Here is a 26790-nt window from a genome sequence, read left to right on the forward strand (position 1 = left end):
GTGGTGTGGGGAGGGTGGGCATGCTCTGGGTGGGCCTTAGAATGAGCCGGGCCAAAGATGAGGGTACGGGGAACGCCCACCCACTGTGATTTCCAGGAAGGAGAAAAGCCACTCTGGAAGCGGGCTGCACTCCAGGGGTCATCCTGAGACCCGTCCGTTTAGCCGCTTGTAGGTGTCTGGACGTCATCCTGTGGAGAGGCCGCCCGGCTGGGCAGGAGTGGGGATTGGGGGCTGGGGGCCTAAACAAGCCACTGGGAAGCACTGGGAAGCTCAGGCTCCCAGCAGTGGGGAGACTGGCCTGCAGGTGGCTGTGGGTGGATGAGAGCCCCCTCCCCCATCTCAGGCCCCCGGTGAGGGGCCCAGGGTGATGAACTGGCCTGTTGTGCTGGGCTGCAGGAGGGCAGGGCCTGGGGGCAGTCGGGGGGCAATGGAGGCTGCAGTATGGATGTAGCCATGGGCAGGGACGACCTGGTGGGCCCAGAGTCACCACGTGGGGTGACGGGTTCTCAGCAACCTCACAAGCCTGGATCAACTTCGGTGATGCTCGTGTGTGCATGTGCACCTCTGACCCAGAGTCCATTGCCGCCCACTTATGTGGAAATACCTCTGCTGTCCTAACGTGACGGAAGGGTTCCTGCCATCCCCCGGCCCGTGGCAGAGTGTGTGTGTGTGTGTGTGTGTGTGTGTGTGTGTGCACGCCTGTGTGTGTCAAATGAGGGATGAGTTTGAGCGAACGTGTGAGATGGCAGGAAGGAAGGGCGTCCTGGAGGGCCAGGAACAGGGCACAGGGGCCGCATGCCCACCGTGCTGATTTCTGTCAAAACAAATTAATGACAGATGAGGAAGACCGGAAGGGTGCCCGTGCCCCTGCGCCCGCCGTCCTCAACTTCCTGTACACGGAGCAGTGCTGTAATGGTGCAAACCTCCCTTTCCTTGACCCCTGTACGTGCAGTTTCTCAAGTCTGTACTGCAAACAGGACATGAGGCCCGGGCTCCCCCCACTCCCCCGAGCTGCTCCCCTGCTGCTTTCTCCAATTTCTGACCACTCTCAGCAAATCACCTCTGTGTTTCTGCATTTGGATTCTTAATCAAACCTGGCACGCGGTGTCTACAAGCCAAATGTCCGTCACTGGCAGGGGCAGCCTCGCCGTCCTCCCCAGAGCCCAGGAGTGGGCTGGCCCGCACCCGCCCCACGTGGCCCCACAGCCCAGACTCGGCTCCTGCCCGGGGCCCGCTCGCACTGCTGACGGGACACGCCCTGGCCGTTTGCCTGAATCCTTATTCTGCACAGCTGCTCCTCCTGACTGCGCAGGGAACTCCAGGTTCAAAGTCATTTCCTCAGGGTACCTGGGTGGCTCAGCGGTTGATCGATCCTCTGCCTTCGGCTCAGGGCATGACCCCGGGTCCCGGAATCGAGTTCCGCATCATGCTCCCTGCAGGGAGCCTGCTTCTCCCTCTGCCTGTGTCTCTGCCTCTCTCTCTGTGTGTCTCTCATGAATAAAGTTAAAAAAAAAAAAAAAGACAACAAAGTAGTTTCCTCAGAACTCTGAAGATGCTGTAAGTTTCCACTGCCATTTTGTAACCTGTTTTTTGGAGTGTTTTCCACAAAATGTTGAGGTCTTGTGTTCCTGACTTTTCCCGTCTAGTGGAGCCCTCTAGTGCTGCCTGACCACCAGGACACGGCTCCATTGGAGAGGGGCCCCCCACCACACCCTTCCCATTGCAACTTCCCTGGGAGAAAGTCTAGCAAATGCCTGCCACATGCCAGTGGCAGCGACGGCCTCTGCAGCACTCTCCCCGCTGGTTTTCTGAGCACTCGGCCCCACAGCACACCCGCTTCTCTGGCCGCGGGGTCTTCTCTGCCCTCAGAGGTCCGGCCACAGAGCGGTCAGGTTCTCAGGTTGGCACAGAGCCAGCGGCCCAGAGCTCGGGCTTTGTGGGCCTCATGCGGTCACTGTGCCAAGGCCTCCTTTACCCCAACTTTGAGACGTCACTTGCAGCAAATGGCTCATTACCAGGCCACATACACAGACGCAGAGTCAGGGTCTCTTGGCTGGCTCTGGCCTAAGTCATAGGCCTTAGAATGAGCTGGGCCAAAGATGAGGGTACGGGGAACACCACTGCGATTTCCAGGAAGGAGAAAAGCCACTCTGGAAGCAGGCTGCACTCCTGCATGATGCACTTTCTGCATCACCGTGCACCCTCCTCCCTGGTGCACCCCTGAAACCGAATAGTGGCTGCCACCTGCTCCAGTGGTCCTATCACTGGGCTCCACTCGCCCATCTCCTCCAGTGCTTTGTAGGGTGCATCTTGCCCAGCAGGGGCAGCGTCAGGTGCAGGACACATTCCCTGAACATAGGACTGGCGAGGTGCCAGGATGAGACATGAGGAAGGATTTGAGGTGGAGAAGAAACACAAGTGTGGGTGTGATGAACCAAGGAAGGAATCAGAGGAAATGGTCTTTGGCCTGGGAGCTGTCAGTCAGGGGCTGCTAGAGGCAGGCAGAGGCAGGGCTCTGGATGAGGACACGATGAGGTGTACAGACTGGGAGGAAAGGGCTCAGTAGAGAGATCATGCCCAAGGGTGTGTGCGTGTGTGCATTGGTGCATGTGTGAGCGTGTTTGCCTATGTGTACTTGTGCATGTGTGTACATACATACATGTCATGAGTTCTGTGCACGTTTGTGTATGCATGTTTTGTGTGCATACATGTGTGTATATAAATCTATTTGTGCATAAATGTGTTTGCGTGTTCATTTGTGTTTATGTATTTGTGCACATCTGTGTGTGTATACACGTGTGTATGTTTGTGCATATTTGTGTATGGATATATTCTTGTGAAAACAAGTTATTATGTAAAAGTAGGTACAGATGTGGATAAATGCAAAGCAACAGACTGTAAACCTGGGGAGATTTTGAAGGGTTATCAGTGACGAAGGAATTGAGATCAACTGCTTAGTAAGCCAAGACATTGCATTTGACAGTGGACACTGTGTTCTGGGTCTCTTCCCAGTGATGGAACATTCTCTAGGCGTGGGAGTCAGTGCCAAGAGATAGTTTCAGGCTGCAGCTCTGAAGTCAGATGGCACAGGGGTCAGAGCCTGGCTCTGACACGGTCCGGGTGCCCCTACAAAAATTACTTGAATTTTCTAAACCTGGTTTTCTTGTCTTCTTGAAGAGGATAATGCTAGCTAGCTCGTGGAGTTCTGAGTTAATGCGTGCAGGGGTCCTCATACCACATTCTGCCCTCCACAAAAGAGTGAGTGGCGTCAGTGCCCATCACAGACAAAATCTGCTCACAGGAGAGCAGGGAAGTATGGGAAGGGAATAAACTGGCCAAATGCCCTACGAAGCAGAGAACTAAGACCAACATCTCCATCACCCACCAGACAGGCGTGTTAAATACAAAAACACACGGGGTAAGATAATGAAAAACGATCTACCAGGAAAACTAGTCAAGAAATCAACAGTGGCCTCATTCATACCAAGCAGCACCCAAGACAAGATGTACTTCCAGAGACGAAGAGCTCACTTCAGAAGAAGAATGGGTGCATCTGCCAGACTTAACTGTGAATGTGCAGGCATCTAAGTAACAGTCTCAGGAGGCTCGGAGCAAAATCTGGCAGAACTGAGAAGAGCAGCGGCAGACAGATCCGTGTTTGTAGTCGGAACCTTCAATGCTTTGTTCAGTACTTGATAAACAGAAAACCAGGAAAAATATGAGCTATGATCCACCAACCTGACCTTTTTTTTAAAAAAAAAAAAAAAGATTTATTTATGAGAGAGAGAGAGAGAGAGAGGCGCAGAGACACAGGCAGAGGGAGAAGCAGGCTCCATGCAGGGAGCCTGACACGGGACTCGATCCCGGGTCTCCAGGATCACGCCCTGGGCTGAAGGCGGCGCTAAACCGCTGAATCACCCAGGCTGCCCCTGACCTTGTTAATTACGGAATACTGCGCAATAGAACCCCTCGCAGTGTGTGGGGATGTGTGTAGCATGGGACAAAGGAGTCTGTTTAAGAGGATGAAACTGTACAGAACGTCGTCGGACCACCGTGAAATTAAATTAGAAACCTAGGGATGCCTGGGTGCCTCAGTGGTTTGGCGCAGGCCTTCGGCCCAGGGCGTGATCCTGGGGTTCGGGATCGAGTCCCATGTCGGGCTCTCTGCCTGGAGTCTGCTTCTCCCTCTGCCTACGTCTCTGCCTCTCTGTGTCTCTCATGAATAAATAAAATTTTTTAAATAAAATAAATTACAAACCTAACAAAGATCACTCTAAATAACTAAATGTTTGGAAATTCAACAATGCACTTTTTTTGAAGATACTATTTTTAAGCAATCTTTACTCCAAATATGGAACTCAAATTCACAAACCTGAGATCAAGAGTCATGCGCTCCACTGATTGAGCCAGCTGGGCGCCCCTGGCAATATACTTCTAAATAAATAATCCAATGATTCTAATATAAAGAGAGAATGTAAGTAGATGATATACTTTTAAGTAAATAGCCCGTGACTCAAATAAAACAAGGAAAATTAGAAAATATTTTGAGCAAATAGGAAAACACAATATGTGAGTTTATTTAAAAAAAAAAAAAAAAGGGGGATCCCTGGGTGGCGCAGCGGTTTAGTGCCTGCCTTTGGCCCAGGGCGTGATCCTGGAGACCCGGGATCGAGTCGCACGTCGGGCTCCCGGTGCATGGAGCCTGCTTCTCCCTCTGCCTATGTCTCTGCCTCTCTCTCTCATAAATAAAATAAATAAATTAATTAATTAATTAAAATAAAAAATAAAATAAAATAAAATAAAATAAAATAAAATAAAATAAAATAAACAGCTAAAGGGACGCCTGGGTGGCTCAGTGGTTGAACATCTGCCTTTGGCTCAGGTTGTGATTCCGGGTCCTGGGATCAAGTCCCACATCAAGCTCCCTGCATGGAGCCTGCTTCTCCCGCTGCCTGTGTCTCTGCCTCTCTCTGTGTCTCTCATGAATGAATAAAATCTTGAAAATAAAAGGTGAAAAATTTAATAACAGTGACATAAGCATCCACCTTCAAAAACTAGAAACAGAAGAGCCACTTAAAACCAAAGTAAATGGAAGGAAATAAAGTAGAAATTAGAAAAGCAGTTAGAGAAGACCCACAGACCCTACGAGCCTGTAGCCAGACTGGTTAAAAGGAGAGGAAACAAAAGTTATCGAAACCAGGACTGAAAGGACACAGTTACAAGTCCTGCGGAGAAGGCTGTGAGTCGGTTTACACCAGTAAATTCTATGGCTTCGCTGGCACAACCGAATTTCACGAGATTCACAAGCTATTCAGACAGACACGAGAAGAAACACAAAATAGATGATTCTGTCACTGTAAATCTTTCCACAAAAATACTCCAGAACGGAGTATTGAATGGAGCCCCATTCACAACAATATCTGAAAATGTGTGAAAGACATGTTACACCTGCACACAAACACGTGCACTGGAAGCGACAAAGCATTGCTGAGAGTCACATAAAGAATAAAACAAAGAGCAGCATTGTGTCATCAAGGTGTCTGTTTTCTCCGAGCTGCTATGTGCATTAAATCCAATGTTCACCAAAATTCCAGCAGGGTTTTCCTTTGTAGAAAATGATCAGCTCGTCTCAGAATGTGCATGCAAACTCAAAACAACTTGTAAAAGAACACCTGTAGAGCGACCCCTCCCTAGTTTAGAGACCTGCTGTGAAGCGAGAGACAGTGACACAGATGAAGGAAATGGAGAAGAGAGCGCCACCACACACCTCTGTGTGCAGTGGAGTCACTTCAGGAAAGATACCAAGGGAATTTATTTATTTATTTATTTATTTTTAAATGTTTATTTATGATAGTCACACACACACACACAGAGAAAGAGAGAGAGAGAAAGAGAGAGAGAGGCAGAGACATAGGCAGAGGGAGAAGCAGGCTCCATGCACCGGGAGCCCGATGTGGGATTCGATCCCGGGTCTCCAGGATCGCACCCTGGGCCAAAGGCAGGCGCCAAACCACTGCGCCACCCAGGGATCCCACCAAGGGAATTTAAGGCTAACACTAGTCTCTTTATCAAAGAGCTATCCATATGCCACAGATGGGGGCAATGAACACGGATTTTTTTCTCGCACCATCTGCAAAATTTAATTTGATCATAGGCCCAACTGTAGAAGCTAAAACCATAAAACTAGAAGAAAACATAGGAGAAAATCCTTATGATACTGGGAAATGCAGAGATTTCTTAGAACAAAAGAAAAAGCATGAAGCATGAAAGAAATCCTGGTAAACTGGATTTTAATTAAATTTAAAGCTTGCTTTTCGAAAGATATTAAGAAATAGCAAGCCACATCATGGGAAAAATATGACAATACTACAAAGTAGTATATTCAGAATATATTTAGAAAATACTTAGAATTCAAGAAAGCAATAAACCGTTTTTAAAAATTAGAACAAAGTTTGAACACATAACTAAAGATAGCTGAATGGTGACGAGCCCATGAAAGGACCTCTCCATCTTGCTAGTCCTCAGGAAAATGCAAACTAGTCACAATGAGATGGAATTACACAGCTGTGGGAAAGACTGGTGATATTGATGAGGATGTTACTGTGGATGGACGATAGTACAACTGCTATGGAAAAATGTCCCATGGGGATCCCTGGGTGGCTCAGTGGTTGAGCGTCTGCCTTCAGTTCAGGTCATGATCCCAGGGTCCTGGGGTCGAGTTCCTAATCGGGTTCCCCATAGGGAGCCTGCCTCTCTCTCTGCCTGTGTCTCTGCTTCTCTCGAATAAATAAAATCTTTCGAGAGAAAGAAAGAAAAAAGAACAAAGAAAAAAGGAAGGAAGGAAAGAAAAAAAAAAGAAAAAAGTGTCCAACGGCTCCTTCTTAAACATGCACGCCCTTATGAACCAGCTTTTCCATTCTGAGGTATTGACCCATGAGAAACAAAAGCACTGTTCGCTCAGGAATGTGGTTTTGAATGTTCATCACGGCTTTGCAGGAAACAATGCAAAAGTCCTTCAGTAGGTGCGAGGGTGAACGTGCAGTCCTGCATTGTGACCCACTCCCTCTGACCATTCTCACGAGCGACAAATGTGGAAATATCTTTGTGTTGATTTCAGTTCCCGTTGTGTCTCCTACTATTAGGAAAGGCTCTTTAACCACCTTTCATTTCCCAAAGAAGCACAGGCCTGGGTCACCTCACGCCCAGCCCCACGCCCACAGACTGCGACCTGGTGAGCATGTCCTTGGGAACATGAGCTTAATTGAAGTTACACACTTATTCCTGCTGTAAACGACTTGGGACTGTGTGAGTTACTCTGCTTTCCAAGAATGTTTTAGTTCTTTTTTTTTATGAGTTCCTTTTTCATAACCCATCTAAAAGGAAGACTGCTGTGGCTGGAGTATTTCAAAGAATCTCTGGAAAGGAACTTAGAGATGTGTACAAGACGTGCAGAGAGGACGTTCTCAAGGACGTTACCTTAAACTAGGAGCCAGTCCTGGTGGTCTCCGTGTCCTAAAGGAGAGCACTGGTTTTCATAAGCGCTGCGGGACCGGAGTCTCCCTTCTCCCCTCCCGTGAGCACGTTTCGCTTGAAAGTTGATGGTTCTCTTTCCTGACGTGTTACTCGTTAACTTATCCTACAACTTATACTTTTATGCTTTTGAGTCACGATTTACTTGCCTTTTGTACCGTTAAAAAAAACCCCAAATAAATATTCTTGAGGTAAGGGACAGGAGAACTGAGAAAGAGAAGTGAAAAGTCTTGTCCCCACATAGCAGATGCCAGTCGGGAGGTGGCACGGACCCAGCTGTGACCCCGAGTGCACACGGAGCGCCCCGCGTCCTGGCAGGCCCTGCGCTGGCAAACCTCCCCAGGCCGGCGACCGCCAGCCAGTCCTCGGGCAAAGGCGACACGACGGGCAACTGCACTGAAACAGAAATAGAAGCAAACGCCCGGGCCTGTGTGATAAACGGGCAAAGGAAATGGGACGCCCTGGACGGCCGCTGGGTCACGGGGCAGGAACTGTAAGGTGCCCTGAGCACCGACACCGTGTGTACCGCCCATTATTTCCGTGACTGTCCGCCTTCGGAGTCCTGAAGCACATTCCAGTCCCAGCATCACAGGCCGCATTCTCACCTCCCTCTTCTCCTTTGTCACTTCTTTCTTCACGGGGAGAAACCTGCGAATTACTACTATTTGCACAACAGCAATACACGCACAAGGAGTTTAGGGGCTGCTCGCTGCCAGCCAGCCCCGCGGACATGGGGAAAGAGAACCGAGCTCTAGCACCGGCCCTGCCCGCCCCCACTGCAGAGCCAGCAGGAGTCTGCGGCCGGGAAGCCGCACCGTGTACTCGGAGCAAGTGGACGTGACACTTGCGGGGAATCGAGCACCGATCGGGAGAGTGGCGGACAGCGGCCCCCAGGTCTGCGCTGGACACAACCAGAGACACCTCCCAGGGGCCGAGCCGCGACGCGCGGACAAGAGCAGGAGGGAGGAAGACGGGGAAGAGGAAAAGGGGAAGGAGGGGAGGAAGGAGGGGCGCCGTGACCCTCGCGGCTGCCACGGCTGGAGGTGGCCGAGGCCGGGGACCGTGTCGGAAGCCCAGACCCGGGGAGCCTCCAGGCACGCCGCGCGCGGAGAGGGCTTCGGGGCCCCGGAGCCACTGCTGCCCCCCGCCCCGCCCCGCCCCGGCCCGCCCCGGTCACCGCAGCCCCCGGGGCCCCGCCCAGCTTATCTCGCGAGCACGCACGTCCGGGTCCGGGCCGCCCCCTCGCAGCCGCACTCGCCGCGGGTCGGCCGCCCAGGGCGGCCCCAGGTGGGCCTCGCTGCGTCCCCGGGGCGGCTTCTCCGGCTGCAGGCCTCGGCGCGCCCGTCTCCTCCTCCCGCCAACGCCCGGGAGCCGCCGAGGGACCCTCCCTCGCACCCGCCTCCCGCGCCGACGTCCAGGTCCAATCTCCCCGCCCCCTCCCAGGCTGAGAAGCCCGCCCGGCGTCACGTGGCCCCGCGGTCACGTGCCTCCGGGTCACGTGAGAGGCGAGCGCTCGCCTCGGCGGAGACGTCGTGCCCTGTGCTCTCGCGAGGCTCGCGGGGTCACGTGACAGCGCGGGCGCGGCGCGGCCTCACGTGACGGGCGCCGCCGGCCGAAGGCTCTCCTTCCTGCCGCGGGCGCCGCAGCGGCCGGGTGTCTGGACCGCGGGACGCTCGCCCTCACGCAGCCCCCGGCCCGCCCGCCCGCCCGCCCGCCGTCCCCCGGTCAAACCGCCCCGACGCGCTCGGCTCCCGCTCCGGCCTCGACAGCCCTCGCGCCCATGGCGGCCTTCGGTGGTGCCCGGCCGCGGCCTCTGCTCCTGCTGCTGCTCGGTGAGGGGCCGGGGTCGGCGGGGCGGGAGCTCCGGGGCGGCGGGGCCGGGGCCGGGGCCGGGGCGGCAGAGGTGGCGCCCGGGGTCTGGCGCGGAGCCCTCGGGCCCTGCTGGAAGCGCCGGGGCGAGCTGTCAGCCGGGGGCCGCTTCCGTGGTCGGGCCCCTGGGCCGGCTTCTGGGTGATGAGTCGGAAAATCAGTGGTTGGTGGATTTCGGGGCAGCCGTGGCTCAGTCTCGGGCCGCGTGGTGCGTGCGCCCTCCCGGGTGGCCTGCGCGGATGCTCGGATGCTCGGACGCCCGGACGCCCCGCGCGGGGGGGCGCTCCCCCGAGGGAGGGGCGCGGATTCGCATCGCCGCGCATCCCCGCCCGGCCCCGGCCTCTCGGCTCCGGCGTTTCCCGGTCGCTGGGTGGGTTCGGGTGCCACGGTTTTGTCTTGCCCCTGCCCGTGTAAGGTCAGCTTTTTGAACCGCGTGAGGAGCCACGAGGGACGGGGACCTTAACTCGGGCAGTCAACCCCGAGCTTTGCCCTTCCCCGGCGGCTGTAATGGTTTAGAGGAGCAACGGCTCGAGCAAGTGTCAGGTCGGGACGGCAGCACTGTCCGCACTAGAATTCGCAAAGGATCCTCGTAGGTTAGGTTTTAAGACTCGCCTTCAGAATGAGGAGTAACGGGCCTCATTTCCTGCATCGTGATAGCTGGGAGTAGTGTGCGTGTTGGAAGCTTTTTGATGCCCGTTTCTTTGGGAGGATTTTTTAGGTTTTACAGTCCGATGAAATCCAGCTTTTAGAAAAGATTTTAAATTTGGGTGTAGGGAGCAGCCCCCGGGGCGCAGCGGTTTGGCGCCTGCCTTTGGCCCAGGGCATGATGCTGGAGATCCAGGATGGAGCCTGCTTCTCCCTCTGCCTGTGTGTCTCTGCCTCTCTCTCTGTGTGTGTCTCATGAATAAATAAAATCTTAAAAAAAAATTTTTTTTTGGATGTAGGCCTTTTAAAAATAATGTTTATTTTGATTCTTTATTTTACCAAGAAGCATCTTTCCTAAAAACAAATTTTTTCGAACATGAAAACTATTAATCTTACCTGCATTAATAATTGGCTAACTCTCAAAGCTTATTTTGTGTTGGACTATTTGGTAGAAAGCATAGGCGAGAGTGAACTGAAATTGGCCAGCCTTTAGGATTAAGTGTCATTGCGTAATGTGACCCTTTAAACCACTGGTGTCGACTAGATGATTTCCTTCCCCTTTCCAAATGAAGAACTGTCACTTAGGATGTTTGGAAAGTTTTATTCTGTTTAGTATTATTCATGATTGCGGGACCTTTGTCAGTTACTTGGATTGGTCCCCAAATTCTTAACTATATCTGAGGTCAAAACGTTTGGGGTCCAAGATTTTGAACTTCTGTTGTTAGGCGCTCCCTTTTCTCTGCATCCATGGGACTTGACTGCATGCATATGTGGCTTGAGCTTTTACTGGAGCATCATTTCAGTTGTGCCGTGATAACCTGTACACAGGTCTCCCTCCCTTATCTTACAGCCCATCCTGTGCACATACATAGTAAGTGCTCAGTGTGTACATGTAAATGCCCAGTTTGACAGCGACAATCCCTAATCAGATATGCATACATCAGCTCCTTAAAAGTGTCCACACTGAGCCCTGCTTCTAAAGGTTGTGTTTCCATGTGAGGGATGAACTTTGGTCTTTTTTTGTTGTTCTTCTACCTTTAAATTTTCGTAGATGATTATGTATTACCGTTTAAGATGAAAAATACTGGATTTAAAAGAAGCCAAGACAAACTAGGAAGTATTTTTGAAAAAAAAAATTCTTTGAAGATTTTATTCATTTATTTGAGAGAGAGCATACACGAGCAAGGTGAAGGAGCAGAGGGAGAGGAAGAAGCAGACTCCACACCAAGCAGGGAATCCAATGCAGGACTTGATCCCAGGACCCTGCAATCATGACCTGAGCCAAAGGCAGACTGAGCCACCCAGGAGCCCCCTCTTATAAAAATTTTAATGTAGAAGTTTATCGACTCGTTCCTTTAGATGGCAGTCTCTTCATTTCAAAGTGAGTCTTTCATAATTCGAAGTATGTTTGCTCACTCAGCAAGTGTTAGAAAGCACGGTTCAGATGTGTCATCCAATCCCAGATTGCTCAGCACCACTCACTGGCTTTGTGACCTTGAGCAAGTTAACATTCCTGTCCGTCCCTTCGTCTCCACAGCTGCACAAAGGAATCATAATAGCATTGACCTGTGGAGGTCGTCATGATAATTTAGTTAACTACAAAGTGCTTGGAGCAGGACCTGGCACATAGCAAGTGCTTGTTAAAATACTTGATGTTTTGTGTCAGGTACTGAGGATTCAGTGATGAACTTGGTAGGTGAGGTCTGAACAGCTCTATTTAAAGTAACATGATCAGGGCACCTGGGTGGCTCAGTGGTTGAGCGTCTTCCTTTGGCTCAGGTCGTGATCCAGGGTCTGGGGATCGAGTCCTGCATCAGGCTCCCTATGGGGAGCTTGCTTCTCCCTCTGCCTGTGTCTCTTCCCCACCCTTCCCTCTCTCTCATGAATAAATAAATAAAATCTTAAAAAAAAATATCAGCGAGTATTAAAGCCAGTGCTAGTGCCGTGTACTGAGTGTTCTGCACTGGCTCATTTGATCCTCTAATAGCCCCAGGGCGTCAGCACACTTGTTCCAGTTCATAGGCACCTAAACTGAGGGCAGCGATATCTACTGGCCCGAGGTCACACAACTACTAAGGGATGGAGGGGTCTGTCATAGAACCAGGCATGTTTCTCACAGCTGTACTTGTTCTAGAGAATGGAATTTTTACCAGTGGGAGTACGTTGAAGGAATAAGCCAAAGTTACTCCTTTACGTGATCCCTGGAGAGATGATCAAGGTTGTGCTTGTGTGAAGGACTGCTTGAGATTAGCCGTTGCCAGCAGGTCAGGGAGCCTCGCTTTGAAGAGGGACACCCACTCCTCAAGTCACTGCAACATTTTAATTCAAAAAAGAGGTTTTTTCCTTCTTAGTCAGCTATCATCAGTGTTAGAGAATTTAAAAAAAAAAAAAAAAAAAAACTTAAGACCATTAGGGGCCACTGGGTGGCTCAGGTGGTTAAGCATCTGCTTTTGGCTCAGGGTCCTGGGATGGAGTCCCGCATTGGGCTCCCTGCTCAGCGTGGAGTCTGCTTCTCCCTTTCCCTCTCTCCCTTCACCTTGCTCATGCGTGCTCTCTCTGTCTTTAAAACGAGTATTTTTTTTAATCTTTTTCTTTTTAATTTTTTATTTTTTTCTTTTCTTTTTAATTTTTTTAAAAAAGACTTCATTCATTCCTGGGAGAGAGAGAGGCAGAGACACAGGCAGAGGGCAGTCCTCATGCAAGGAGCCCGACATGGGACTTGTTCCCGGGACTCAAGGATCACACCCTGGGCTGAAGGCAGGTGCCAAACCACTGAGCCACCTAGACATCCCCAATTTTTTTTAAGTCTTAAAAAAAAAAAAAAAATTCTATTAGCATACACACATTTCTTTTATAATATTACGTTCTAATGCTTTTGTAGACCTCTTCCTCTTGACCAGAATTTGGCCTCTGGGGCTGTTTCTTGTTATAACAATAGAAAATTTCTGGGTCTCTCCAGAATAACTGTAGGTTTCTAGTCCTGGTAAAATTTACTTTAAATTTGTTTTTGTAATGCATGAAGGCTCATATCTTCAGCATATTTACTAAGTGAAAGAATTCTGCCTTTGAAAAGTTATTTAATGTGAAATATTTCCTAATGAAGTGTTTTGAGTCAGCAGAAAGTGTTTTAATGATTTAGGGAACTAATTTATAGAAGTGAAGCTTGGTGAAAGCTGATGTGCATGCTCCCATGTGAGGCAGCAGCCGACTGTGTCCATGGCATGTGCAATCACATAGGACTCTGCAGCAGCCGGGCCAGGGCCACAGCCATATGAGGGCATCTCGGGCCTGAGAGAGCCGGTGACCGGAGCTGTACTAGCCCATGTACACATGATCTGGGTCGGTGTCCAGTGTTTCTCTGGCTGCAGTGCCCATGCTTTAACACACGTGCTTCTGCCTGCTGAACATGCTTTGGCCTTGCTGGCATCTCTCTGGACCCCTGGTACACTTAACTTGTCCCTCCCTGAAGGCATGAGGATGATTTGTCTGTTTTTTTTTTTTTTAAAAACCTTTAATGAGTCAGAAACAAAGTGTGGAATTTTTTGTAGGTTTTATAATGGAAATTCATTTATCAGAGTTGCCTAAGGTGTAGTCTTGCCTGAATATTTTGGGGTATAGGTTAAAATTTTGCAAAGCAAAACAAACTACACAGGTTTCTTACTTGCCCTAGTTTGCTTCCTTCTGGTGCAGCAGCTTCTGTTTATGAACATAGATTTTGGTATCTCTCATACCAGAAGCTTATGGGAAACTATATGAGGTTTCTGGCTACTTTTTGCTTTTTGCTTTATGCTTATAGTAGTTGGCTTTAAAGATTTTATTTTGTGAAAGTTCCAAGGATAAAATGAATTGGACTCGTTGGGAGTCATTTATTTTGCTAGGGACACGGATTTTAGAATGAAAAGTTAATGGAGTGTCTACTGAGCATTTGGCCCGAGTCACATTTGCACTCAGAGTGGTCGGAGCATGACTAAAGGGCGTGCAGGGGACTGGCAACGGCACATGGGGGAGGACACATCACATCTGAACCTTCTAGTACGTGGTGCTGGCTGATGGCTGTTTGGCTGTAGAACTAGTGAAAGCAACTATTTTTGCCCATCGGTAAAAAAAAGATTGTACTAACACATGTGGCTTGGAAGAATTACTTATTGCTTTACCACAGTGGTCAGATTAGATTTGCTAACCTGCTCAGGGCTGTTGGATGTCACGAAGCCAGAGATGGCACTGACCCTGAGAATTTAAGGAGGAAATAGCCACCATTGCTGTCAAACTGGAGGGACCTGTGAGAGCTTCATTCTGTCCCTTCCTTCTGAGATATAGCAATCCTACCTGGACATGTTGACTGATGTCCTAACATCACAAAGCCAAGTCCAGGTTCGATCGAATCACTGTTTTTTGAAAACCTTTCTGAAATTGGGCAAAGAGCTCAGATCCATGCGTGCATGGCTTTTCTTGCCAGGCCAGCAGTCCACAAGAGGTAACAAGAAATCCAACTTTAGAGATACCACCAGTTCTCCCATGGGCTTCTAGAAGGTCAGTATTTAGGTTGAGTTGTGCCTCCAGAACCCTAGCACATCTTCCAGAGGTCCTCTGAGGACTGAGTGTGGAGCAACCTGTGCCTAGGGATGACCTGGAAATTGACATGTGACTTCCCCATCAGTGTCCTGACATCAAGCATTAAAGAGCTGTCGACCAGATTGGCAAACTGTGATCAGTGGGTTTAGAGTTAACATTTCCAGAATTGTATCTAGCAGGAACAGGACAGAGGATCTATCGGAACCCAGCCTTGGTAATCCTTGTATTTCATTCTTTTAAGAAGCAGGTGGTATTTCCTAATAAAACCCATTATTGCCACAGCTAGAGACAACAGAAGCATTCAGTTGTATTTTCAAAAATGTGTTTGGATATTTCTGTCTTTCCTGGAGTTAGCAGGCCTCGTACATGGCGCAGCAGCAGTGTTTGTGGTGAAGGATGCCAACGGGACGGCTTGCATCATGGCTAACTTCTCGGCTGCCTTCTTGGCGAGCTATGAAACCAGGAGCGGTCCTAAGGTAGGAAACACTGGGTCCTTCATACAGTGTGTGGTGTGTGTGTGAAGATTTATTTTATTATTATTTGAAATGTTTGGAAAAGGACCTCACTGTAATGGGGTTCACATATGCATATGCATGTGCCCCACTGGGCTTGTCAGCTGCCTGTGTCCCTGTGTACCCTAAAGCTGCAGTCATGATGTGTAGATCGTTCTGTTATCTACTCTCACTGTCTGGTAGGAGCATTGTCCCAGACTTCTGCACGAGTTTCTTCTGTGGTCACAATGCAGCCCTCCCTGTGCGGGCAGCCTGATGTGTTAGAGCCTCTCCTGGGACCCCGGCCGTCTCTTACTCTGAGGCTCCGGGCACAGCCGTGTGACTGTATCTCTTCTGTCTGCCGTTTGCCCTGACATCTGCAAGCACTGTCCTCCGATGCCTCTCAGCTTTCTTAAAACAACTTGTACTACCACAGGATAAAAAAGGCTGTTTGCATGTAGACTTCTAACACATAAGCTGCATTTGCATTTTTTTCTTTGTTAACTATCTGTGGGCATTTCACTGAGAGATTTTTTTTAAGGTTATTTATTTATTTATTCATAGAGACACAGAGAGAGAGAGAGAGAGGGGCAGAGACACAGGCAGAGGGAGAAGCAGGCACCATGCAGGGAGCCTGACATGGGACTCCATCCAGGGTCTCCAGGATCACGCCCTAGGCTGCAGGCGGTGCTAAACCGCTGCGCCACCAGGGCTGCCCTCACTGAGAGATTCGAATAAATCTCTAAACTGAATGTTTGTAGTTCTTTGTTTAGACTACCATGTTTCCTTCCACACCTCCTCTGACAGCATTAGATCATCTTACCACCACTCAGGGCAGCAGTGGGGTCCGGCATTCAGAGCCCTCAGGACTTTGTGCCAGGTGCTCAGGCTCATCTGCTTGTGTGTGCCACAAGCTCATCTGCTTGTGTGTGCTGGTCTCCAGGTGTATGTGGCTGCACCTGAGGTGGCAGAGGCCTGGGACGGTTGTCCCACAGAAGCCCTCAGGTTACAGAAATAGGTCCAAACACCTTTTGTGGTCATTGCTACTTTACTTTTTCTGTGTTTGGGGTTTTTTTCCATGTCCTCTTGATATATGTTAATTATATTCCACAAATGGGATCACCCACATGCTGCTGTGTACCTTACTCTTTATCACCATAGCTCTGTCACCTTGTGGAGTTCTGTCATTTTTTTTTTTTCCTAAAGATTTTTATTTGTTTATTTATGAGAGACAGAGAGAGAGACAGGGACACAGGCAGAGGGAGAAGCAGGCTCCATGCGGGGAGCCCGATGTGGGACTTGAACCTGGGAATCGAGGATCATGCCCTGAGCCAAAGGCAGGTGCTAAACTGCTGAGCCACCCAGGCGTCCTGAGCTCTGTCATTTCTTGGGAGCAGCATTAGGGTACACCGTCTCCGTGTTTTCATTAGTGGGTTCAGGTCATGTTGGTGCTCTTGAGGTGGTTTTGTAGTGGTCAGTTCAAATGGTTCTTTGGGGCAGCCCGCGTGGCTCAGCGGTTTAGCGCCACCTTCAGCCCAGAGTGTGATCCAGGAGTCCCAGGATCGAGTCCCACGTCAGGCACCCCACATGGAGCCTGCTTCTCCCTCTGCCTGTGTCTCTGCCCCCCTCTCTCTCTCTCTGTCTCTCATGAATAAATAAAATCTTTAAAAATAAAATAATTTTTTTTCAAATGGTTCTCTTTTTTTAAGATTTTATTTACTTATTCATGAGAGACACAGAGAGAGAGAGAGGCACAGACACAGGCAGAGGGAGAAGCAGGCTCCATGCAGGGAGCCCGACGTGGGACTCGATCCCAGGTCTTCAGGATCACACCCTGGGCTGAAGGTGGCGCTAAACCACTGAGCCACGCGGGCTGCCCCTGGTTCTTTGTTTAAAGACTTTTTAAAGTACAGTTGACAAATAGAACTATGTCATTTTCAGGTTATAGCTTTGTGATTTGACAAGATTACACGTTATGCTGTGCTCACTATACATGTAGCTACCATCTGTCCCATAAAAGGCATGTTCCTTAAAGATTTTTATAGCAAACAACTAGTAATGGCTTTTCAAATATACACATTTCACTTGAAGCCTGATAAGAATTGTTTACCGAGATAACTTTAGTTTTAATTATGTTATAAATTAAAATTATGTTAATGAAGAATGTTTAATGATTTGAGTAACTGTCAGTTTTGCCTTTAACACTTTTTCAGTCTGTATCAACATGTACTGATTTTCCTTGTATTTTTATACAATTGTACGTTAAAAAATTAATATACTAATGGTGGGTTCTGAGAAGGAGCTGAGGTCTGACTTCCTGAAGGTCTTTTTTTGGCACATCTTTCTTTCTTTCTTTCTTTTTTTTTTTTGGCACATCTGAATCCCTTTCGTGACCTGCATCCTGACTGGGTCTGTTGTCCTTTGTTCTAGAATGTAACCTTCGACCTGCCGTCTGATGCAGTGGTATTAAATAGCAGCTCTTGTGGTAAAGAGAACACTTCTGACCCCAGTCTCATGATCGCTTTTGGAAAAGGACATGGGCTGACCCTCAATTTCACAAGAAATGCAACACGTTACAGTGTTCAGCTGATGAGTTTTATTTATAACTTGTCTGACACACAGATTTTCCCCAATGCAAGCTCCAAGGGTAAGAACCAAAAATGACTAGTTATAAAATTAAGAAAATTCAGTTGGAGAGTGTCTAAAATTTTTACCTAAGTTAAAAATTGATTTTTTTTTTTTAATACAGAAACCAAGACTGTGGAATCTGCAACTGACATCAGGGCAGACATAAATAAAAAATACAGATGTGTGAGCAACACCCAGATCCACATGCACAATGTCACTGTCACGTTCCATGATGTCACGATCCAGGCGTACCTTGCCAACAGTAATTTCAGCAAGGAAGGTAGGACACTGCCTTTGACCCAGGTGCCCAGGCCCAAGGAAGACGTGGAGAAGCTGAACTGGCAGCTCTCATTTAGAACTTTCTCTTTAAAGAAAGTGATCTCTCTAGGTGAGGTTGGACAGATACTGATTTAAAAGGGATAGAAGGGCAAAGCATTTTAATTCCTTTTTGGGAAGCCAATGAGGTCAGGGTGGTAGGCTCTCTTCCAGTTCAAACCAAGTGTCTTCTCCCCAAGACCTATATTTATCTCTTTCGAGCTTGGCAAGCCCAGGGGAAGATGGTGGCAGGACCTTGAGTGTCTTTTGGGGGCTCATGATCCACCAGGGAGGCACCTGCCAGCCCAGCTCCATTGGTGGGTTCTGGGATCCAACAAGAGGGCTCCAGGCTCCTCCTCGCTCTGTGGCCTTGGGTAAGGTGGTCAGCCTCTTGTTACCTTGGAAAGTAAGGATGATAGCCTGTGTTAGCAGGTCCTTGCAATTAAAAAAGAAATTTATGCAAAGTGCTTATGTCAGAGCCTGGCTCAGTAAGTAGCAAAGAATGTTGTCATTCAGCTAGGACTTTCTCAGCCTGCCAGTGAGCTCACAGATCACCGTCCTTTTCCTGAAGGGTGAAGGGGATGATCACCTCAAGGAAGTTGTCCCTTCTTGGTGTTTAGCCGTGCTCTTGTGAGCTTTAGTTTGCCATATCCCCGGTGGTGTGTCTGGAACACTCAGAGGTGCCTGCTGGCGTGTGACTGATTTGCACCAAGTCACTGGTGCTCAGGGGCACGATGGACCAGTTAGCATTTTGTGTGGTTGGGTACAGGCGTCCTGAGAGGCATGTGGCTCTTAGTAGGGCCAGAAGCTGGCCTGCAGGTGCCATCTAGTCCGCCTCCGCTGTTTGTAAGGCCAGTAAGCTAAAAATGGATGTTATGCTTTATCAATTTAAGGTTAAGAAAAGTCAAAAGAACATTTCACAGCACATGAAAATTACATGAAAGTCAAGTTTCAGTGCCCATAATGGAGTTTCTTTAGCAGACATTCATTCATACATCTGTTTCTGTGGCTGCTGTCACACTCCCGTAGCAGAGCCGAGATGGCACAGGCCCTGCACAGCCACAAGGTCTAAAATGTTTGCCGTCTGTAACTGGGAAAGACACGTCCAGCAGCAAGTGTACGGGGTGTAAGGGTAGGTCTGTGTGAGCTGGAGCAGCTCTCGAGGAGACTGGCTGGACTTGGCCTTTCTACGCCACCCTTTTCTGGGGAGCTGTGTGTGTGCATGTCAGTCAGCAGGCCTGAGTGTGCACATTGACACTTGCCTGCTCAGGCAAGGAGTGACTGGGAGTGGTCAGAGTCACACTAAATGCAGCAGGAGCTGATGCTCACAGTTGCAGGTATCTGGGTAGCTAGGTTTCATCCCCAATAGTCTCCGTCCAGCCTGGAGCAGAAGGGAAAAGCAAAAACTGCTAAGGACCTTGGGAAATGAGCGTCCTGGTTTGCTAGCTCAGCACAGTGACCTCTGCACCTGGGCCTCAGGGTGGTCATGGAGTATATAGCTCCTCACCTTTATGACTTGTTGTCTTCTGCTTGGAAAGCTGCTGAACCCAGACATAGATGACCTGGTCTTCCCTGTCTGGGTTTCCCCAGGTGGTGTGGTGCCCGGCTGGTGGAGTTACTGAAGGTGCTGGAGCCTGACATAGGGCTCCAGCTTCTGGTCTAAAATTCCATGTGACAATGGAGAGGCTAATTTCTTTGAAAGCTAATTATTTTGGTATTTAAATAGATTTTATCTTTCAGAGCAGTTTTAGGTTCACAGTTAAACACGACACAGAAAAAAAAAAAAAAAAAAAAAAAACACGGCACAGGATTCCCCCATAGTCCTGTCCCCACATGCACATAGCCCTTCACTGTTAGCATCCCGCGCATTACTCCCAGTGGGGGACATATGTGTGTGATTCAAGTAGAAAAGATACCTCCGTAAGGTTGGTCCCTCCCTATACCTGTGTCCCAGCCGCTGGCCCCCCTTATCAGAGGACTGTTCACATCCTATGAGGGTTAACTGAGGGTGGATTATTTTGAGTGTGTCGTGGGCAGCTACTTGCTCTGTTCTGTGAGTTGTTGACCAGAACCTTGGTCCCTAAGCTCAGCCTCACTCTCCACCTCCCCTTGTGTCCCATGGTTGTTCCTGTCATCAAAGCTTGCTTTCATTTTATGTTAAATCTGCTTCTACTGGTATGTCTGTGGTTTGGAAAGGAAACTTGCTTTTTAAAGACACAAGAGCGCTCTCTTAGTGAATCTGCTGGGAAGAGGAGGTTAAGTGGCAACGCAGAATTGCACAGAATGTCCTATACAAATTGGCATGCCCGTGTGACAGGCTGGAAGGCTTGGTGAGATCATGGTACACCTGCATACTCTTCGCTGGGCAGGAAGGAGTCCCCATAGGGCTTTTGGGATCCTGTCACTATTGGGTCACTTCCTCCAAAGTCACCCCTGATCAGCCTTTACCTGGAGTGCTAAGAAATGAAATCGGCAAACAACAAATCTGTACCCTGAGCTCCAGGGGCTCCCCTTCCCCCTGCACACCCATTCCCCCGCCACACACTCACACCCACACCTGTGATGTCTTCTGTATTTTCTGGGATGTGGTCCTCTGGTGGCCTGGGTCCATGTTCAGTGATAGGGGAGTTTTCCAAGCAGCTGTGTGGGCGGGGAGGAGCTCCAGAATGGGCGTCTGCTGTATGGGCAAGGGCCGCACTGTTCCCAGAAAGTACTACAGCGATCCTTGAACAACACAGGTGTGAGCTGTGTGGGTCTGTTTACATGTGGATGTGTTTCAGTAAATGCAGTACAGTACCATAAATATATTTTTTTCTCTATCTTCTTTTTAAGAATACACTATATAATATCCATAATATACAAGATGCCTGTTAGTGGGCTGTTATTGGTAAGGCTTCTGGTCAACAATAGGTTTTTAATGTAAGTTTTGAGAGGAGTCTGAAGTTAACATGGATTTTTGACTGGCAGGGGTCAGCTCCTGAACCTGTGTTATTGAGGGGTCAGCTGTAGTTGATGACACGACCTGAACCGTGTTGAAGCTCAGCTGTTAGTATATTCCATTGGTACCTCCCTGTGAACCTGGGGTGTGATTTCTGGAGAGCCCCCTGGCTAGCAAGCACCTGGCTAGCCAGCCTCTCTGCCTTAGGGATGACTCCCAGGGTGACGCAGAGCATGAGCTGCTACTGAAGTGCCTCTCTCTTGGGGGACTTTCTGACTGTAGCACACGTTTACCTGAAGGTCGGCTGCTGGCACACCATTTGGGGCCTTCAGGGCACAGAAGCTTTTGAAAATCACATGAGGAATCATGGATGGATGCGCTGAGCCTGCGTTTTCCTGGGGTGCCTGGTCTTCCCAGAGGCAGCCTCACATGCATGGATGGCACTTAGCACATGTATGCATTTTACTGATGATTTCTTTGTGGGCTGAGCACTCTGCAAGTAGGACTGTCATTTCTGCCTTGGGGACAGGGTGCTTAGTGTGCAGACTATGCATTTGCAGTTCAGCGGGGGGAGGGTGCTTGGTCTGTGCAGATTTCCACAGTTCTGACCGTACATTGTGCTCTAAGGCTGACGCTTTGCAGCCTGTTATATGAAAACTGTAGATTGTGTGTACAGTTGCTGGTCAGATTTGTGTAGGTTACTCTCCCCCCTCACCCATGCGTGCTGTGTGCCCATCTAGATCAGCATTTTGAGGTCACCTGTTCTCGTTGTTTTGCGCGTTGAACTGTGTCCTGTAACAGTTTGTGAAGTAATGATCAGGCTATTCTAAATGGCAGCTGTAACATTAGCCTGCAGCTTTAGCTCCAGGGGAAGGGTGAGCCATGTGGTCACTGGAAGCCCAAGGTTACACCCACGCTATCATGCTTTTTTCCATCTTTATCTTCTGTCTAGAAAGGCATTTGACTGTAGAGGATAGCATTATGTGAAGGCAGGCTGTGTGAGTGAACATTACAGAAAGTGTGTGGAATTACTTCTACGTAGGGTGAACTTTTCTTTTTCTCCCCACCTTGACCCCCTACCCAGGTAGATGGGATGTGGAGGAGGAAGTGACAAAGCTTCCTTTGAGCTTGGAGCAGGAACTAATCCGGCAGTTATATAGCAGCTTCCTGGCAGGCACTGTGGCCCAGGGTGTGGTGGGCCTGCTCCCATGGCTCAGCCCAGCAGAAATGGGGACAGGGTGGGAATTTGATGGAAATTGTATAAATGCTGTTCTAACTTACTGATTACCCACAGAAACAGGGTGGTAAAACAACTTAGTTTGGGGATGGTGGTTCCTGGAAGTGCTGTGGTGGATCTGGGTGTTTTCGAATGTCAAGGAATCTTCCTAGAAGGCAGCTATCTGTCCTGTATCTTGACCTGTAGAGAACATTCATTTTTTTGCTTTTAGTTCGGTCTGCCTTGATTTTTAAATGTAAGTTTTTGTTGGAAACAATTCATACTGGAATAAATTCTGAGAGCCTGCATCCCATTTAACCTCCTGAGCATATATCCTCTGGGGCCACCATCTGGCCTCCTTCCCCGGGGTCTTCACTCACACGTACTGGACCTTCTTCCCACATGAGGGTGCCTGCCTGTAGGTGCCTTCACCCCATCTTGCTTCACATAACCCACAGCAGCTTGCTCACTCATGCACCTGGACTCAGCTCTGGTCTTGTCTCGCAGGGACCCACCTGATGCTCCTACCTTTAAAGGCCTCCTGGGCTACTCTCCCATAGGTACCATGCTGACGGCACTAGCTTTGTCATAGTGTGTGTGTCTGGGGCTGGCTGTCCCTCCTGAGCCTGTGAGACCTCCAGCACCAGACCCAGTATACAGCCACACAGAGAACTGGTTTGAATTGTTGCCGTTTGCAGTGGTGTGTGGCTGCCTGTCCAAGCAGCAGGTGACAGTTAAAGTTTTTTTTTACTTCCAAGTACGAAGGAAGGTTTGTCATGCAGACAGAAGGGGATGGATCTGTGAAGGCAGGGTTGCAGAAATGCTGAGCTGGAAGAGCATCCAGTCAGAGCTGTGGTGCAGGGGCAGGAGTGGAGACCACCTGTGGGACAGCGGTGCCTACCTGTCTTGTACTTCCAGAGTGGGGTAGCCACCTGTCATCCAACCATGCAGACTGAGAAGTCACATTCTGCACGTGGGGCTAGCTGAGTCTGCGGGGGTTGTCATAGCTCCTGGTGGTTTGAGGACTCACTTTGTCTCTCTCCCCACTTGTCCATCCAGAGACGCGTTGTGAGCAAGATGGGCCTTTCCCAACAACAGCGCCGCCACCACCTCCCCACCCTTCACCATCCCCAGCGCCCGAGAGCCCCTCTGTGCACAAGTACAACGTGAGTGGTGCCAACGGGACCTGCCTGCTGGCCAGCATGGGGCTGCAGCTGAATGTCACCTACAAGAAGAAGGACAACACGGTAGGCTCCGCCTCCAGGGACCCTTCCTTCTGTGGTAGGGGTGTTGGCCCACAAGCGCGGTAGTGGTGGTGGTGGTGCTGTTCCATGATGAGCCCCTGGCATACAGCTATACCCATCTGTCTGCACACCAGGGCGGCTTTTCTCCGAGACAGAATCAAGGAGCTGCAGGGTGGTCTGAAAAGCCAGAACTCTAAAGGGCGAGTTTACTGACCCGCCCCTCCCCCCCCCGAAGAACATTACACTTTGCTTTAAACATACACCATTCCAACATTTTATGCTTTTCCTTTGAAGTACTGCCACCTACCAGGGACCACGCACGTCTCAGGGCTGTGCGGGGAACTTGAGTGTGATGGGTGTGCAGTGTGTGTGGACCTTCCCTTCTGCTTCTGGTTAAAATGATTGTGGCCTTGAAGTTCCTGTTTTAAGATTACTTTTTCTCCAGACTATAGACGACCTGGGGTGTGACAGGGCATGATAACTTGTTTTCTTTCCCTACTTAGACTGTGGTGAAAGTGGTCAGCATCAACCCGAATAAGACCACCGCCGGAGGGAGCTGTGGCGCCCAGCTGGTGACCCTGGAGCTCCGCAGCGAGAGTGTCACTCTCCTGGCCTTCCAGTTTGGGATGGTGAGAGGCTCCATGTTTGTACTCCGGGGGCTTCAGTGTGGGAGCTGCTGGCATCTCAGCCTGCCACTCACTGTGGCTCTTCCTCCTGTTTGTTCACACATGTCTGCTGCACAGCGGTGGTGGAGCTGAGGGCACTGTGTGCCGGCCGCAGTCAAAATCAGATTGAGGTGCCAAGACCTACAGCTCTGCCTTCTGAGGAGGGGGGGTCTGCTTTCTGTGTCTTCCTTGTTTGCTGGTGTTTTAAACCCTCAGCCCTCCCATCCTCTTTCCCTGAAGGAATGCCTCGGCTGGTTCCTTTATGCACCAGATGTGGGGGAACGCCTGGGGCCGGTGCAGCTGTGCTCAGCTCAGCCTCCCGCCTCATGCACTGTCGGCAGCGGCTCTGGGTCCTTCCTGAGGGGCAGCGTCTCTGGGGCCTGGGTCTTCTCTTCCTTACACCTGTCTGGGACGAATCCTCTGTGATGTTAGTAAAGTCCTCTGGGAAGAAAAAGTGCCATCTGTGAGCGTTTATAGTATGCACTGCAAATGAGCTGATTAACAGTTGGGTTTCTTCTAATAAAGTTCTATTCCTGAAATTCAGCAAACATTAGGAAAGAGTTTACTTTCTTGGAACATGGCTCCTTCCCATCCCTATTTTAGCAGAGTCTGATTCTGTAAGAAAAAGTCTGCAAGGAATTAAAAATTAGGTTTTGAGATTTATGCAATGCCTTTTACACACCGCATGCTCTACAGCTTCATGCTAAAGCTAGAAATACAGGAGTCAGACTTATTGCCAGATGACCCTTCAGGTTTGACAGTAAACATGTGAATCTGGCAAGCGGCTAAGAATTCTCTCCTTCTCTTTAAGAATGCGAGTACTAGCCGGTTTTTCCTGCAAGGAATCCAGTTGAATATGACTCTTCCTGATGCCAGAGGTAAGACCGCCACCACTCCCCTGCCCATCCAGGTGCCCCAGAGCACTCACTGTCATGTGCCTTTGCAGACCCCACCTTTAAGGCTGGCAACAACTCTCTGAGGGCACTTCAGGCCACCATTGGGAATTCGTACAAGTGTAACGCCGGGGAGCATGTGCAAGTCACAGAAGCCTTTTCTGTCAACATCATCAAAGTGTGGGTCCAGGCTTTCCAGGTGCAAGGTGACAAGTTTGGGTCTGGTGAGTAGCACCCAGGGCAGCATTTCAGACTCTCCGCAGGGTCAGCAGGCTGTGATTCTGTCTGGATATATAATCATTTAGAGCAAATTCCCCTTCCTGCATCCTCTGGCCTGCGGAAGGCCCAGTATCTTACAGATGTGAACCGTGGCGGCGTTTGAACAAAGGTCCTATTAAGCACTGGCCTGCATCTTCCCCTGTGAAAGCATGGTCTAGGAATGCTGCTGTTTGCTGTATTGTGTCCAAGCAGTAGTTGATTAGAATCAGAGCCCGTCCTGTTCTGTCCTCGTGGCTGGATTGTGGGAAGGGATGAGGAGGAGGGGGAGGCCCGTTCGGGGGTAGTTGGTGTGAGCATGGTACGCTCCCTCTGTTTCTGCAGTGGAGGAGTGCCAGCTGGATGAGAACAGCATGCTGATCCCCATCGCCGTGGGTGGTGCCCTGGCAGGGCTGGTCCTTATCGTCCTCATCGCCTACCTCATTGGCAGGAAGAGGAGCCATGCCGGCTACCAGACGATCTAGCACAGCCGGGAGAGGCACAGACCAGCAGCTGCTGCGGGGCCTCTGCTCATTTTCCTGAGTTTAGATTGGTGTTGAGGGAGGCACACTTTCTTGCAAACTGATTTCAAATCTGCTTTATCCAATGTGAAGTTCACCCTGCAGCATTTACTATGCACAAGAGTAACTTTGAAATGACGGTGTTAATTTTGCTAACTGGGTTAAGTATTTTGCTAATGGTTAAATGTTAATATTTACCAAAGTAGAACTTTAAGGTGGGAGGGTAAGAATGCTTATCTAAAAGGGCACTGGCTCCACTATCATTTGGCTTTTAAGCCAAATTTAAGATTCTGGTGTTTGGCCTCTTCATTCTTGATTGAACTTTGTAGCCTCGCCGTGGGAGGTACCTGGTCTTGACCTGAGGACTGAGGAGAGCTGGCTAAGTGTTAGACTGGTATGCATAAGAAATTAATAGAGAAAGATCTGAAAACAGAAGTACTCCAAAAGATGAAAATCCGGAACACTTAAATTAAGCTTTAGAAGCCAAGACTGGCCCGGCCTCCCTCCCCCCCCGGGCGCACAGCTCAGTACTACAGCATCAGGGCCTGCCTGTGGTCTTTCCATGCTCTGCCACTCGAGAGCTGGCACTTTTTTTAAATAGACAAATGGGTGTTATTTTTATTTACCTTTTTGTAAAGTGATTTTCAGTCTTCTGTTTGAGGTTCGGGGTGATCCTGTCCTGCACTTGTGTAAATACTGGGTATCACGCTCTGATCTACCCGCTTGCCGCTCGGGTGGCTGTGCACTGAGGACCCTTCATGTCACGCATTGCTGTAACAATGCTAATAAAACATCTCTTTCTTTCTTTGCCTAGACCTCGTCCTTCTGTCTGCTCTCATAAGAGGTGGAGAGCAGGGGAGACAGGGGTCTGCTGGGTAACTTGGAGGAGGAGGGTGGTGTGGACTCCTGCAGGGCTTGGTTTGGAGCCCTGTGGCCCCACCACTTTGAAGAGGGGCCGCCTTAATCTCCAGGATGTGGCTGCAGGAGGCCCCGCCAACTGTGCTTAGA

At 49.6% G+C, this 26790-nt stretch overlaps 1 protein-coding gene and 1 long non-coding RNA gene across 3 annotated transcripts; one reads left to right on the top strand and one right to left on the bottom strand.

Annotated features, from left to right (window-relative positions):
- Positions 1-6273: 6273 nt before the first annotated feature.
- Positions 6274-9070, bottom strand: LOC112656144 (uncharacterized). Its single transcript, XR_003134147.3, has 2 exons — positions 8752-9070; positions 6274-8178 (listed from the first exon to the last, which is right to left on the bottom strand). It is a non-coding gene; the product is annotated as an uncharacterized LOC112656144 (long non-coding RNA).
- A 123-nt stretch (positions 9071-9193) lies between these two features.
- Positions 9194-26595, top strand: LAMP1 (lysosomal associated membrane protein 1). 2 transcript variants are annotated; one of them, XM_025441353.3, is made up of 9 exons: positions 9194-9362; positions 14971-15092; positions 17538-17754; positions 17857-18015; positions 23264-23451; positions 23952-24077; positions 24925-24991; positions 25060-25230; positions 25607-26595. In XM_025441353.3, the coding sequence occupies exons 1-9, from the start codon at positions 9311-9313 to the stop codon at positions 25744-25746; spliced, it is 1242 nt and encodes a 413-aa protein (XP_025297138.1). In that variant the 5' UTR covers positions 9194-9310; the 3' UTR covers positions 25747-26595. The 2 variants fall into 2 exon arrangements, with proteins under 2 accessions (XP_025297138.1, XP_025297139.1); XM_025441354.3 differs by having other exon boundaries at positions 9281-9362; positions 14974-15092.
- The last annotated feature ends 195 nt before the right edge of the window (positions 26596-26790 follow it).

Source organism: Canis lupus, chromosome 22 (genome assembly GCF_003254725.2).
Source record: "Canis lupus dingo isolate Sandy chromosome 22, ASM325472v2, whole genome shotgun sequence".
Classification (NCBI taxonomy): domain Eukaryota; kingdom Metazoa; phylum Chordata; class Mammalia; order Carnivora; family Canidae; genus Canis; species Canis lupus.